The following is a 13,314-nucleotide window of genomic DNA, read 5'->3' as shown; positions in this document are numbered from 1 at the left end:
GCCTTCATAAAAAGCATGTACTTAGCCTGTTGAGCTATTTCTTCAGACTAAGAGCACCTTATTTAAATTTTTGCAACAATTGGAGGGTTCTAGGATCATATTGGATTAATAATGGAAAATTCTATTTCTAGTATTTTTTTTCTTACTGCTCTTGGAAGGTAAGCAAGGTAAAGTGTTGCCAGTTGCTTTGCCTTAAATATCAGAGATTCAGAGATATCACTTAGGAGAAGAGCATTTATCTTACATGTGAGAGGCTTTGATTGGGGTTTTTGTTTGGGGGCCACATCTGATGGTGCTCAGGGCTTGTTGACTCCTTGCTCTTCACTCAAGATCACTCCTGGTAGTACTCAGGGCACCCTAGGGGTCAAACCTGGGTCTGTCTCATTCAAAGCAGTGTAATATCCTACTGTAATATCTTACTGGCTTGGCTTCCCATGAGAGGACCTGGATTTGCTCCCTAGCACTGAAAACAAAACAAAATGTGTGTGTGTGCGTGTGTTTGTGTCCTTCTCTTTTCCTTAACCCCTAAAGATCTTACTGTTTTTTTTTTCATTTATTTTCAGTTGACTCAAATAACTATTGATAACCATGCAAGAGAAATATCCAAATGAGAGAATCTCTCATGCCACTTCTCCAGGTGAGTAATCAAGAGTTTTCTGGTTAATTCAGACTCTTGCTCTGTTATTCCATAATAAATTTCCATTAAAGAAAATTCTGAGCAGACAAATATTCACTGAAATATTAGTATTTAAAGAACAAAAATAAGGCCGGAGACATAGCACAGCATTAGGGTGTTTGCCTTGCACACAGCTAACCCAGGACAGACAGTGGTTCGAATCCCAGCATGGTCCCCCATGCCTGCCAGGAGTGATTTCTGAGCGAAGTCAGGAGTAACCCCTAAGCGCCACGGGGTGTGACCAAAAAAACAAAAAGAACAACAACAACAAAAATAGCATGAACTACATTGACTTGAAAAAAAAAAACAGGCTTCTTCTGGTTTCATGGTACATCTATTATTTCTTTTCTTTTCATTCCTTTTTTTTTTTTTTGGTTTTTGGGTCATACCCGGCAGCACTCAGGGGTTACTCCTGGCTCTACACTCAGAAATCGCTCTTGGCAGGCTCGGGGGACCATCTGGGATGCTGGGATTCGAACCACCGTCCTTTTGCATGCAAAGCAAATGCCCTACCTCCATACTATCTCTCTGGCCCACATCTATTATTTCTAATTCTAAATAGATTCAACAAGACCACATGATAAATCTGAAGATTCAGGTCCCTAATTGGGCACCAGTTGTAAAATAAAAGTTGTGAAATCACCCTGTGTTTCTAACTCCTTAGGTCAGTGGTCGGCAAGCGAGCCACATACAGCTCTTTACACTTTTAATGTGGCTCTTTTGTGTGCCGGGCTGCTGCTCCAGGAGTCAGGACTCCTGAGCTCAGAGCCTCTGTCAGTGCGCCCCTGTGTGCAGTCCCGGCTGCCCACTCCAAGAGTGTAAGATGATACCCAGTATCAACCCTAAATAAAGGTGTTTCCACATCCTTTCTTAAACCTTTGATATGTAAAAGCCCACTGAATATGTACTTTTGTCTCTCTCTTGACCTGAAGCCTCCTGGTATTGGGAATTAGTTTTAATAAGGAAAGAGGTGTTCTAGCTTTTTGGGCTGGAGACAGAGAGTACAAGGTAAAAGGCCATGGACTCCATAATCATCCTTTCCTGGCTAGCTTGGCTTATTATTTCTTTCCTGCTACCCTGCTTCTTCAGACCAGGTTGGGTGGGGTTTAGAAATACAATGCCTGGAGTGATCTTAAAACACATATTTTATTTTGCACAAGAGTGGGCATCTTCCATGAAGGGATTCTCAACCCAGAGTTTTCTTTTCCGTGGATTCTCATGTTCAGAGTACTCATGATTAAAGTTGTGAGCTAATGCCCTTAAATGCTGTTTTTCATATTGATTATGACTTTATATAAGTGCCAATCAGAAATTTTTTTGCAAGAGTGGAAACATTTCAATATTTCCTTCTGAGACACAGCTATCCCAGAATTAGATTCTTTTTTGAACACATCCATCTTGTGTCTCTCTGTAAAAACTACTTGTGAAACTTCCCTGCAGAGAAATATTAAGTTCATAGAGAAAATGAACAATGTCTGCCAAATACACAAGCTTAGCTACCCATTCCTTGTCCAACTGGGGCTGTACAAAGTCAGAGTTCTGCTCTCACAGGAACTGCACTACTTTTTCCCTCTTGCCATGAAGGCGATAGAGCACCCTTTCCCTGAACAGCCACTTTCCTTCTTCATGGAGAAGATGCTAGTAGTGGGCATCCATACTCTCACCCAGGGTGGTGAATAGCCTGGATTTGATCACAATTGTGAATTTCACAAATTATCTTTACTGTGTCATCAATCACAGAGTTCAGCAGGGAGTTTTTTTGGATCAGTCTATCATACAATGAGTGGATACAATGTAGGGGTGTGCAACTTCTGTTTCTTATGACTACACAAAAACACTGAGCCATGCACAGTGCATTCATCTGTACATACATCAACACATCAGATTATTCTGAGTGAAATGAGTCAGAAGGAGGGGTGTAGACACAGAATAATCATTGTGGCATCTAAGAATAATAAATGGCAATATGGTAATAATATCTAGAGAAAATAGGGATGAGGGACAGGAGGACTAATCCATGATAGGAAGCTTGCCATAAAAAGTGGTGAGTTCAGTTAGAATAGAGAAAGGTACATTATGACATTGATAGTTGGAACATATCACTCTGGACAAGAACTGGATGCTGAAAATGGATAAGTGACATGCATGGTACCCTTTAACAATATTGCAAATCATGGTGTCATAAAAGAAATTTTGCAAACCTCAGTGTCATAAAGGAAAAGAGAGAGAGAAAAGAGCAAAATGTCTGCCCCGACATAGGCAGAGGAGGGTGAAAGGGAAGGAAACAAGGGACATTGGTGGTGGGGAAAGTGCACTGGTGAACGGTGGTATACATTCTATGATTGAAACGCAAGTATGAATAATTTTGTAACAAATATGCTTAAATAAAAAATTTTTTTTTAATGTTTCAGGCACTCTATCATAATTCCTTTATAATATGATATATGCCTTTAACAAAGTGCCATTTTTGTTTTTGTGTGTATTTTAGTTTGGTTTCTTGCAGCACACACTAAAGTGTCAATAGATTTTTTTTTTCTTTCTGTGAAATCACTACTTTTCTCTGGAACACTGTTCTTGCTTTTAAAGATTGTTAAAAAGGTTTTTCTCTTTTACCTGTTTCATCTCCATATTGTAGGGTTTCAAATTTTCAGCACATTTTGGTTATCAAGAGGAAATGTTTTGAAACATTTTGCTTCCTTATTATCAGAAATCAAAAAGCATTTTTCCTCGAGAAGGGTGTTCACTATCCAGAATTAACAAATGATCATGGGCCGGAGAGATAGCATGGAGGTAAGGCATTTGCCTTTCATGCAGGAGGTCATCAGTTCGAATCCCGGCACCCCATATGGTCCTCCGTGTCTGCCAGGAGCAATTTCTGAGCCTGGAGCCAGGAATAACCCCTGAGCACTGCCGGGTGTGACCCAAAAAAAAAAAAAAAAAAAAAAAACAAAAACCAAAAAAAACAAATGATCAGTGAATTCAAAAACTGTATTTCATGGTAGATGTTACTTTACATCTAAATCAGCTTAATCATAAACTACAGGGGAAAGGAAACCCGATTTTTTCCATGTTAGAAGAAGTTATTTCGTGGGGCCGGAGAGATAGCATGGAGGTAAGGCGTTTGCCTTTCATGCAGAAGGCCATCGGTTCGAATCCCGGCTTCCCATATGGTCCCCTGAGCCTGCCAGGAGTGATTTCTGAGCGTGGAGCCAGGAGTAACCCCTGAGAACTGCTGGGTGTGACCCAAAAAACAAAAAACAAAAAACAAAAAAAAAGTTATTTCGTTTGAAAACAAACTACCTGTTTTTGCTCAAGATTTTGACAGAGAAACTTTGATTCACTTTCCAAGCCTGTTGAAACATTGCCAAGAAAATAATTCTGATATTGACTTTGCCTATTTTAAAATAGCACTTTTAAATATTAGGGATGCTTTTCTCAAGAGGTTTCAGGATTTCAGAAACAGCAAAGCGACATTGGCCTTTGTTAAAAAACCTCTGGATGCCACTGTAACGGAACTAAATTTTTCTATCTTTAAAATCGACATTGGCAACTTTGAAATGCAATTGCTGGATTTAAAAAACACAGAACTGTGGAGCTCGAAATTTGAATATCTGGGGCTGGAGAGATAGCATGGAGGTAAGGTGTTTGCCTTGCATGCAGAAGGTAGGTAATTCAAATCCCAGCATCCTATATCTCCCCCAACCCCACCCCCCAGCTTGCCAGGAGCAATTTCTGAGCATAGAGCCAGGAGTAACTCCTTAGCACTGCTGGGTGTGACCCAAAATGCAAAAAAAAAAAAAAAAAGAAAAGAAAAGAAAAGAAATCTGAATATCTTTGTGCTAAGTTAGAAAGATTGAAGAAACACAAATGTGAACTTAGTTCACAGCACAAGTGGTCTGTGAAAGACCTGGAGAAGGAAGATATGTTGATTTTTAACACCTGGAATAGTATTCCTGACTCATATAATCAACTAAAAAAGCTAGTGTTTACTGTTCTTTCCTTGTTCGGGTCTACATATTTATGCGAACAATCATTTTCAAGCATAAATCTTATCAAGAGTAAATTGAGAAATCGTCTCATCGGTGAGAACCTGGAATCGTGCCTAAAATTAAAAACAACATACAAACTTGACTTACTCCAACTATCCAAGGAAATGCAAATGTTCACATTAGTTTTTTGTGACTTTGTCAGTCATTGTCTGAATGTAATTTTCTCTACATTGTAAGGCACATTTTATGGAATTTAATGCTATCGATAAATAATATTGTTCTAAAGTTTTTGTTTTATTAGTTGTGTTATTTGTATCCTCCTGACCTATGTGGATACTTGCATGCATACTATTCTCAATAAAAAACTTACTGAAACTAAAAATAGTGTACCATCCTATGTATTTTCGGTTTTAAAAATGTGGCTCTCAAAATAAACTTCAGGGCCCGGAGAGATAGCACAGCGGTGTTTGCCTTGCAATCAGCTGATCTAGGACCTAAGGTGGTTGGTTCGAATCCCGGTGTCCCATATGGTCCCCCATGCCTGCCAGGAGCTATTTCTCCGTAGACAGCCAGGACTAACCCCTGAGCACCGCCGGGTGTGACCCAAAAACAAAAAAACAAAAACAAAAACAAAAAAAAAAACAAAAAAAAACAAACTTCAATCTTGGTTTTGGCAAGATTTGGCTCAGTTGAAAAAAAAGGTTGCCCACCACTGCCTTAGGTAGACTGGTCTGATGAAGCAGGGTAGCGGCAGAGAAATAATAAACCAAGCCAGTGAGTTAAAGTTTCATTGTAGTTAGTCTGTTTTTTGCCTCATGGCCTTTCTCTGCCATGTGCTGCCTATGCCATGTGCTCATTTTGCTCAAAGCCAGACCCTTTATTATTCAAAATTCCACCCACCAAGATATGGGGGAGGCCCTGTACTCCAGGTTGGCTTTTACATATCAAAAGAAGTGGACTGGGGAAAAGTAAGTTGGGGGAAGGTTTACACATAGCCAGGAGTAATACTGGAGCATTGCTGCATGTGACCTCCCAAAAAAGTTTTTTTTTTAATATAAAATTAGCTAGTTTAGAGTAGCTGAAATAGGCATAGAGGGGAAAGGGGTAGGAGATTTACTGAGTAAAATGTGAGGGCTGTGGCTAATACTAAAGAGCAATCTGTCCTGGGATACAGGACAAGAGGTATTGCTTGGGAGTTTTGCTTCTATATGTTTCCTTTCTGCCAGAGGTAGCAGGGTGTTCTTCAGCAATATCACAGGTGATGTTGTCCTCATCAGGAGATGATTTCAGACATAGCAATTTTTTATTCTTTCTATTCTTTTTTCCCTTTATAGTGCTAGAGATCCCAAGGCGCCTCATATATGTGGGGCATGTGCACTATTGCTGAGCCAATTCTCTGGCCCTCAGGTTTAAGTAAAATTTTTTTCTTTTGGTTTTTGAACTATACAAAGCAGTGCTTGAAGATTGTTTCCAGTGGTGCTTGAGGGGGGACCATGTAGTGCCAGGTATCAAGCATGGGCCTCCTGTTGGGCTAGTTATGCACATAACTCATTGAGTTACTTCTGTAGCCAGGTTTAAGTGATTTTGTTTGTTTTGTTTTTGTTTTTGGGGCCACACCCAGTAGTGCTCAGAGGTTACTCCTGGCTCTATGCTCAGAAATCACACCTGGCAGGCTCAGCATACTTTATGGGATGCTGGGGACTGGTATTGGGTCAGCAACATGCTGACGCCCTCTCCACTCACTGTCTTATCTCTCCAGCCCCTTAAATGACTTTTTAAAAATGTAAATTGGGGTCCTAAGCGATAGCACAGTGGGTAGGGCATTTAACTTGCACACAGATGACACAGGTTCAATCCCCAGCATCTGATAATGGTCCTCCGAACCTGCCAGGAGTAATTTCTAAGCACAGAGCCAGGAGTAACCACTGAGTGCTGCTGGGTATGGCATAAATTAAAAAAAAAAAAAAAAAAGTAAAATGGTTGACACTAAAGATGAGTAATGTGATTATTTCAGGTCCCAGTATGATTCAGAAGAGCAGTTCCCTGGGAACCGAATGGCAGACCCCAATTATCTCCGAAGCCTTTCGAAACCGTTTCAGTCGATGTCCAAGTGTAGCTGACAGTGGAGATACAGCTATTGGCACATCATGTTCAGACATTGCAGAAGGTAGGTTTGGAATAATAACTTGTTTTTTTTTAATTTTGTTTTGTTTTGTTTTTTGAAAAATATCCTACCTGCTGTACTAATACTTTGGCCCAGTATTGTTTTTGTTTTTAAGGATCTAAGTCAGTGTTTCTCAAAGTAGACAGTGCTCTCCCTTGGAGGCACTGGGAATGATTCTAAGGGGCAGTGGTAGCCTTGGGTACAACTGGGGAGTGTTTTCTCTTTGTTCACTTGAGATTTCCAGGGGTGGGGATATTGAGCAGTTGTTTTGTTTTATTTATTTATTTATTTTGATTTTGGGGCCATACCCAGCAGCGCTCAGGGGTTATTCCTGGTTTTCTGCTCAAAAATCGCTCCTGGGGTTGGGGCCGGGCAGTGGCGCTGGAGGTAAGGTGCCTGCCTTGCCTGCGCTAGCCTAGGACGGACCGCGGTTCGATCCCCCGGCGTCCCATATGGTCCCCCAAGAAGCCAGGAGCAACTTCTGAGCGCATAGCCAGGAGTAACCCCTGAGCGTCACAGGGTGTGGCCCAAAAACCAAAAAAAAAAAAAAAAAAATCGCTCCTGGCAGGCACGGGGGACCATATGGGAGGCTGGGATTCAAACCATCATTGGTGCTGGGTTGGCTGCTTGCGAGGCAAATGCCCTACCAGCCCCATGTTTTATTTTAATGAAAAGAACAAAGGAGGGTAATAGAGTCAGAGAGACAAACAGAGGTGGTTGTAGCCAAGAAAAAAAGGAAAGAGGGATGGTAGACCCAATTAGTTTGGGAATCTGATCTAAGGTATGTATTCTAACATACTTGTTACATATCATGTTCTTCTCTCTATCTCCCTGCTTCTTTTTGACCCCAGTAATCTTTTTTTTTTTTTTTCTCTCTGGGCCATACCTAGTGATGCTCAGGGTTTACTCTGGCTATGTGCTCAGAAATCACTCCTGGCTTGGGGACCATATGGGACGCCAGGGGATTGAACCGCAGTCTGTCCTGGATCAGCCTTGTGCAAGGCAAATGCCTTACCTCTTGCGCCACCTCTCCAGCTCCATTTTTTTTTTTTTTTTTTGGTTTATGGGTCACACCCGGCGGTGCTCAGGGGTTACTCCTGGCTGTCTGCTCAGAAATAGCTCCTGGTAGGCACGGGGGACCATATGGGACACCGGGATTCGAACCAACCACCTTTGGTCCTGGATCGGCTGCTTGCAAGGCAAACGCCGCTGTGCTATCTCTCCGGGCCCAGCTCCATATTTTTATTTACTTTTTTAATCGTGTTAGAAACTAGCCTGGTGTGGCCCAAACACCAAAAAAAATAAAAAGAAATTGAGGGGGTGAGCCTATGGAGCTGGGTTGTTTATATGGCAGAGGAAGTCAGGTGTGATGCTGCTGGGTCCATAAGGGTGGATACCCACTCTCATTTTGAGGCCACAGAAATTTCAGCCTAGATATTGGTTTACCTGGGACAGTTTGGTGGGGTGGTAGATACATCATTTTCACTAGAAGATTAAAAAAGCATATCCTGCATCAGTTGGTTACTTTTTTCCTACTTTTTTTTTTTTTTTTTTTTTTGGTTTTTGGGTCACACCAGCAGCGCTCAGGGGTTACTTCTGGCTCTACACTCAGAAATCACTCCTAGTGGGCTCAGGGGACCATCTGGAATGCTGGGATTCGAACCACCTTCCTTCTGTATGCAAGGCAAATGCCTTACCTCCATGCTATCTCTCTGGCCCATTTTTTTTTTTTTTTTTTTTTTTGGTTTTTGGGCCACACCCGGTAATGCTCAGGGGTTACTCCTGGCTATGTGCTCAGAAGTTGCTCCTGGCTTGGGGGACCATATGGGACACCGGGGGATCGAACCGCGGTCCATCCAAGGCTAGCGCAGGCAAGGCAGGCACCTTACCTTTAGCGCCACTGCCCGGCCCCTGGCCCATTTTTTCTAATTTTTATTGTTAAACCATGATTTACCAAATTGTTCATAATACAGTAATTTAAGGCACTAAATGTTCAAATACTAAATGTTCAAACAGTGTGATCTTCCCTTTCCCTGATCTCCCACTCACCACCATAGCCTGCCTCCATGCAGACATGAATTTACTTCATGTTGCTTTCTTATAATGCAAAGTCAAGTGGAATTATCAAAACTTAGATCATGCCCTACCTCCATGCCCTATGATATTTTTATTGACCAGACTTGATCCACCTCGGGGTGGAGGGCTGACATAGTTAACAGATAAAAGTACTTAATGCTAATCTACACCAAGCCACCTAATTTGTTTTAGATCTAGAACCATGCAGCTTCACCTCAGTATTTGTAGTGTCAGTCAGTAGTATAACAGGAAATCTGATGGAAAATTACATAGTACTCTAACCACCTAGTGAGCTTAACCATTATTAGCACAGAAGGTTCAACTAGCACCAAACTGCAAACCAGTAAATCCTTAAAACACTGATTTTAGTAATACTATGGAGAGATAAAAGTTATTTCAAATTGACCTGTATTGATCTAAGATTCGATCATTTTAGTTGCCTTTGTGCTGTAAGAAGCAGTAAGAAATAAATATAGAGGCAGACTATTGTGGGGGTAAGTACTGAGGATAATGATGAAAGGAAAGTGACTCTGGTGGTGGGATTGGTGTTTGAACATTTAATGCTTGAAATGACTGTATTATGAACAAATGGCAATTGTAGTGTTATAATAAAAATTAGATAGAAAAAAAACTTAGATCAACATGGGTCAATTCGAAATGATTCTCTCTCTATGGTATTTCTAAAGTAATTGATTTTTGGGTGGGGGTTTGGAGGGTTGGGCCACACCCGGTGAGGCTCAGGGGTTACTCTTGGCTCTGCGCTTAGAAATCGCTTCTGGCTTGGGGGACCATAGGGGACGCCGGAGGACTGAACCACAGACTGTCCTAGGTCAACCGCATACAAGGCAAACGCCCTACCGATGCACCAGTGTTCCAGCCTCTAAAGTCATTGTTTAAGAATTTATTGGGCTGTGGTTCATGCTAGTTGAGCCTCTTGTATTACTGTTTAGGCTCACAGTGCTTGGTAGATTTTTATGTAATTTTCCCATATTGGATGCTGGAGATCAAACCCAGGGTCAGCCACATACAATGCAAGTGCCCTACCCACTGTACTATCTCTCCAGCCCTCCATGTACATTTTAAAGGAATAATTTAAGACTAGGTATTAAAGCATTTGCAAAAAAAAAAAAAAAAAAAAAAAAAAAAAAAAAAAAAAAGCTCCTGTTCAAGTGCTTCAGAGCCCTTCATAGCTACCACTGGCCCTAATCCCTTCCACAGTCCCTCTGAGTATATGTAGCATACTTAAAGAGATAATTTTGGGAGACTGGAGTGATAGCACTTTGATAAGGTGTTTGCCTTGCATGTGGCCAACACAGGACGGGCTCTGGTTCAAATCCCGGCATCCCATGTGATCCCTCGAGCCTGTCAGGAGCGACTTCTGAGTGCAGAGCCAGAAGTAACTCCTGAGCGCCACTGGGTCTGACCCAAAAACAAAATTAAAAAATAAAAGAGAGGTAATTTGGGTTGTTTTTCTTCAATATTTTATGGTGTAGTGCTCAGGGCAGTCCCAGCTACATACTTGAGAGAGCATGTAGTGCTGAGAATCTAACCTCTCTGTTATTATCCTACCAGTGTCCTTTTTTATTTGGGGGTGAGGAGTGGGCCATATCCAGTGGTGCTCACTCAAGCAGTTCTTGGGGGGAATTATGTATTTAAACTAAATACCTGGACTCCAGCATGAAAGTATGTGCTCCAACCTTTGGGCTATCTTCTTGGCGCACGGCATGTTTTTAAAGAGCTACTTATAAACCCATATTAGAATATGGTGGTTGAACTGGTTATAGCACATGTCCTCATTAGCTGATATGCTTTGTTTTTGTGAAGAAAAAGAAGATGCGTGGTTCAGAAAAAAATTGTGGCTATAGACATATAGGGAAGACATGTATATTCTTGTCCCCTTACTCTGCCTACTGAAGAGCAACAAATATGTTTTGTCAAACTCCTGTTTTGTTTGTAATCCACTGTCCTTGCCTTCTGATCATGTAGTCTTCTTTTGTACAGCAATTGAAAGTTGGAAATAACATAGAATTATCAATCTTCAGTGGTAGATATATTGAGAGAGTTGTCTCTAGGACTGGGTAAGAACTAAGGGAAGCATAAGTCCAATTTGAAGAAAAAGTGAAAAATCATAGTTGTACTGTGCATCAAAACTATTAATGGTAACACTGTTGCAAGCATGTTAACTATAACAATAGCAAAATTTTTAAATTCTATTTTGATCTGAATAAAGGCATAAGTGAGAAGTAAAATATAAAGAATAGAGGATTTCAGTATATGCCTACTTGAGAGTGTTCACTTTGTTAGAGTGAAACCTGAGAGTTACTAAGAATAACTTCACATATCCAGGCAGTCTAGTCTGGCTTGTGGGAGAGAGAACAAAATCCTGATTCCGATGCTGTACTGCCTGCCCTGCATACACAGAGCAACACTATTCAGTTTGTCTTATTCTTCAGATAAATTAGACTCATTCTCACCTTCACTGGGAACTTTGGAGGTCACAGAGGATATTGGCACCCTTGGAAACAACATTATATATTAGATTGGATTGTGGCTTAGTGTTGCCCAGCTTCCAGAAGAGTAGGACCTAATCCATTTCCCTTAAGTAAGTGATCTTTTTCTTTAGTTTTCAGCCTTACTGGATTTTTTTTAATTCAAGTAGAGAAGGAAACATATAAATTAAAAGTGAAGCCAGTATTTCTTTTTGTTGGTTTATCTTGTGAAATGACACTTGAGATCCTAGAATACATGTCTCTCAATAGGCTACTATATGTTTCTGCCTGATACATGTGATGATGGTGCCCTTTCTGCCTAGTCTTAGGACAGAGAATGCTTGGCATAAAAGCCAAACTCAAGAGCTTCAATTTTGGCTTATGGAAGATTATTCTTTCCACAGATTTTTGTAGCTCAAATAGCAGTCCTTCTTTCCAACCCATCAAAAGTCACGTAACCATTCCAACAGCCCATGTGATGCCTTCTACTTTGGGGACTTCTCCTGCCAAGACAAATTCTACACCAGCTGGACCTTCTTCCAATCTGCCTTTGTCAGGGTTAACTGAAAATGTGGGAATGACAAGAAATGGAGACTTTGGTGCACTTAATCATTCTCCTGGCCTATCCAAAGACTTCATGTATCTTTGTGGTACTGCTGGAGAAAATGGAATTGAACAATCCTGGTTTCCAGCAGTGGGTCATGAAAGAGAAGAAGTGAGGAAATTTGATATTCCCAATATGGAATCTACCCTCAATCAGTCAACTATGATGGAGACATTTTATTCTGATCCCCTCTACCGCGTTCACTTTCATAATCCAAGAACTGACACAAACAAGGATTTATACAAAGTGTTGCCTGAGACCAAGAAGGCACCAGGCAGTGGAGCAGTATGTGAACGGAATGGACAACACCCTAATGGCAGTGGGGTGCTCCCTGTGGGCCTCCAACCTACTCCTGGGCTCCCCAAGCCTCTCCCCTCTCAGGTGTGGCAACCGAATCTTGATTCTTGGCATCCCCGGGATCGATCTTGTGAACTCAGCACTTGTCGTCAGCAGTTGGAATTAATCCGTTTACAGATGGAACAAATGCAGGTAGAGGCTCTTTTTTCCCTTGGATTTTCAGTTTCTTTGATTGTTTTATAATTGTGTATGTTTTGTGCTATAATTTTGTCCTATAAGTTTTAAAAGTAGAACGTCCGTAATAAAGAAACATTTGAAACAAATGAAGACATGTGAATTCAGTTGAATCTGTTGGTAGTCTAAATATAAGGTTCTCCAAAGTATAGAGGATTACAAGGAAAAAGCTAAAGTATAGGACACAATATAAGGTGTTTATAACTTTACTAGGTTGGTTACAGAATCTTTTTTAATCACTATTACCCTCCACCCCCACCCTAGGAGGAACATGTTTGCCAGCTTCTTTGACTAAGCAATTTATTCAGGTTGGTGGAGCTGGTAAGTGACAGGACTAGGGTTTTTAAACCTTTGCGGGGGACAGAGATAGTAAAGCAGGTAGAGCATTTCCTTTGCATATAGTGGACCTAGGTAGTCCCTGGCATCCTGTATGGTCCCCAAGCCTGCCAGAAGTAAGCCCTGAACACAGCTGGTTAGGGTTCCTCCCCCCCCCCCCCCCAAAAAAAAATCTCTGAACTCCTTTTGTGTTAAAAAGTTTTATGCCCTTAAGAGTGGGAAGGAAGGAAAGTAGAACATATTCTTTCTTGATGAGGACACCTTAATTTCTGGTTTGCCTCTGTTGCTATATAATGAAAGTTAACTGACCTTTTCTTAGAAACTGGAGCCTTTCTGAGCAGGGAGTGTCCAGTTGGCAGAAGTCTCCATGGCAGGTTTTTTTCCAGTCATGCATCAGAGCTAAAATTATTTCACAAACACTGGCCCTTCTTAGGCTGAGCCAAAGTGAG

At 41.2% G+C, this 13,314-nt stretch overlaps 1 protein-coding gene across 1 annotated transcript in view; it reads left to right on the top strand.

The window, feature by feature from the left end:
* The first annotated feature begins 565 nt into the window (after positions 1-565).
* CEP85 (centrosomal protein 85) overlaps positions 566-13,314 on the top strand; it is a 35,228-nt gene continuing 22,479 nt past the window's right edge. The window contains exons 1-3 of the mRNA XM_049774706.1: positions 566-637; positions 6,680-6,832; positions 11,799-12,487. Coding sequence (XP_049630663.1) covers positions 589-637; positions 6,680-6,832; positions 11,799-12,487 — 891 coding nt within the window. The 5' untranslated portion in view covers positions 566-588. The remainder of the gene's footprint in view (positions 638-6,679; positions 6,833-11,798; positions 12,488-13,314) is intronic.

The sequence above is a fragment of the Suncus etruscus genome, chromosome 6 (genome assembly GCF_024139225.1).
Source record: "Suncus etruscus isolate mSunEtr1 chromosome 6, mSunEtr1.pri.cur, whole genome shotgun sequence".
NCBI classification, from domain to species: Eukaryota; Metazoa; Chordata; class Mammalia; order Eulipotyphla; family Soricidae; genus Suncus; species Suncus etruscus.
This window is presented reverse-complemented; position numbering and strand designations above follow the sequence as displayed.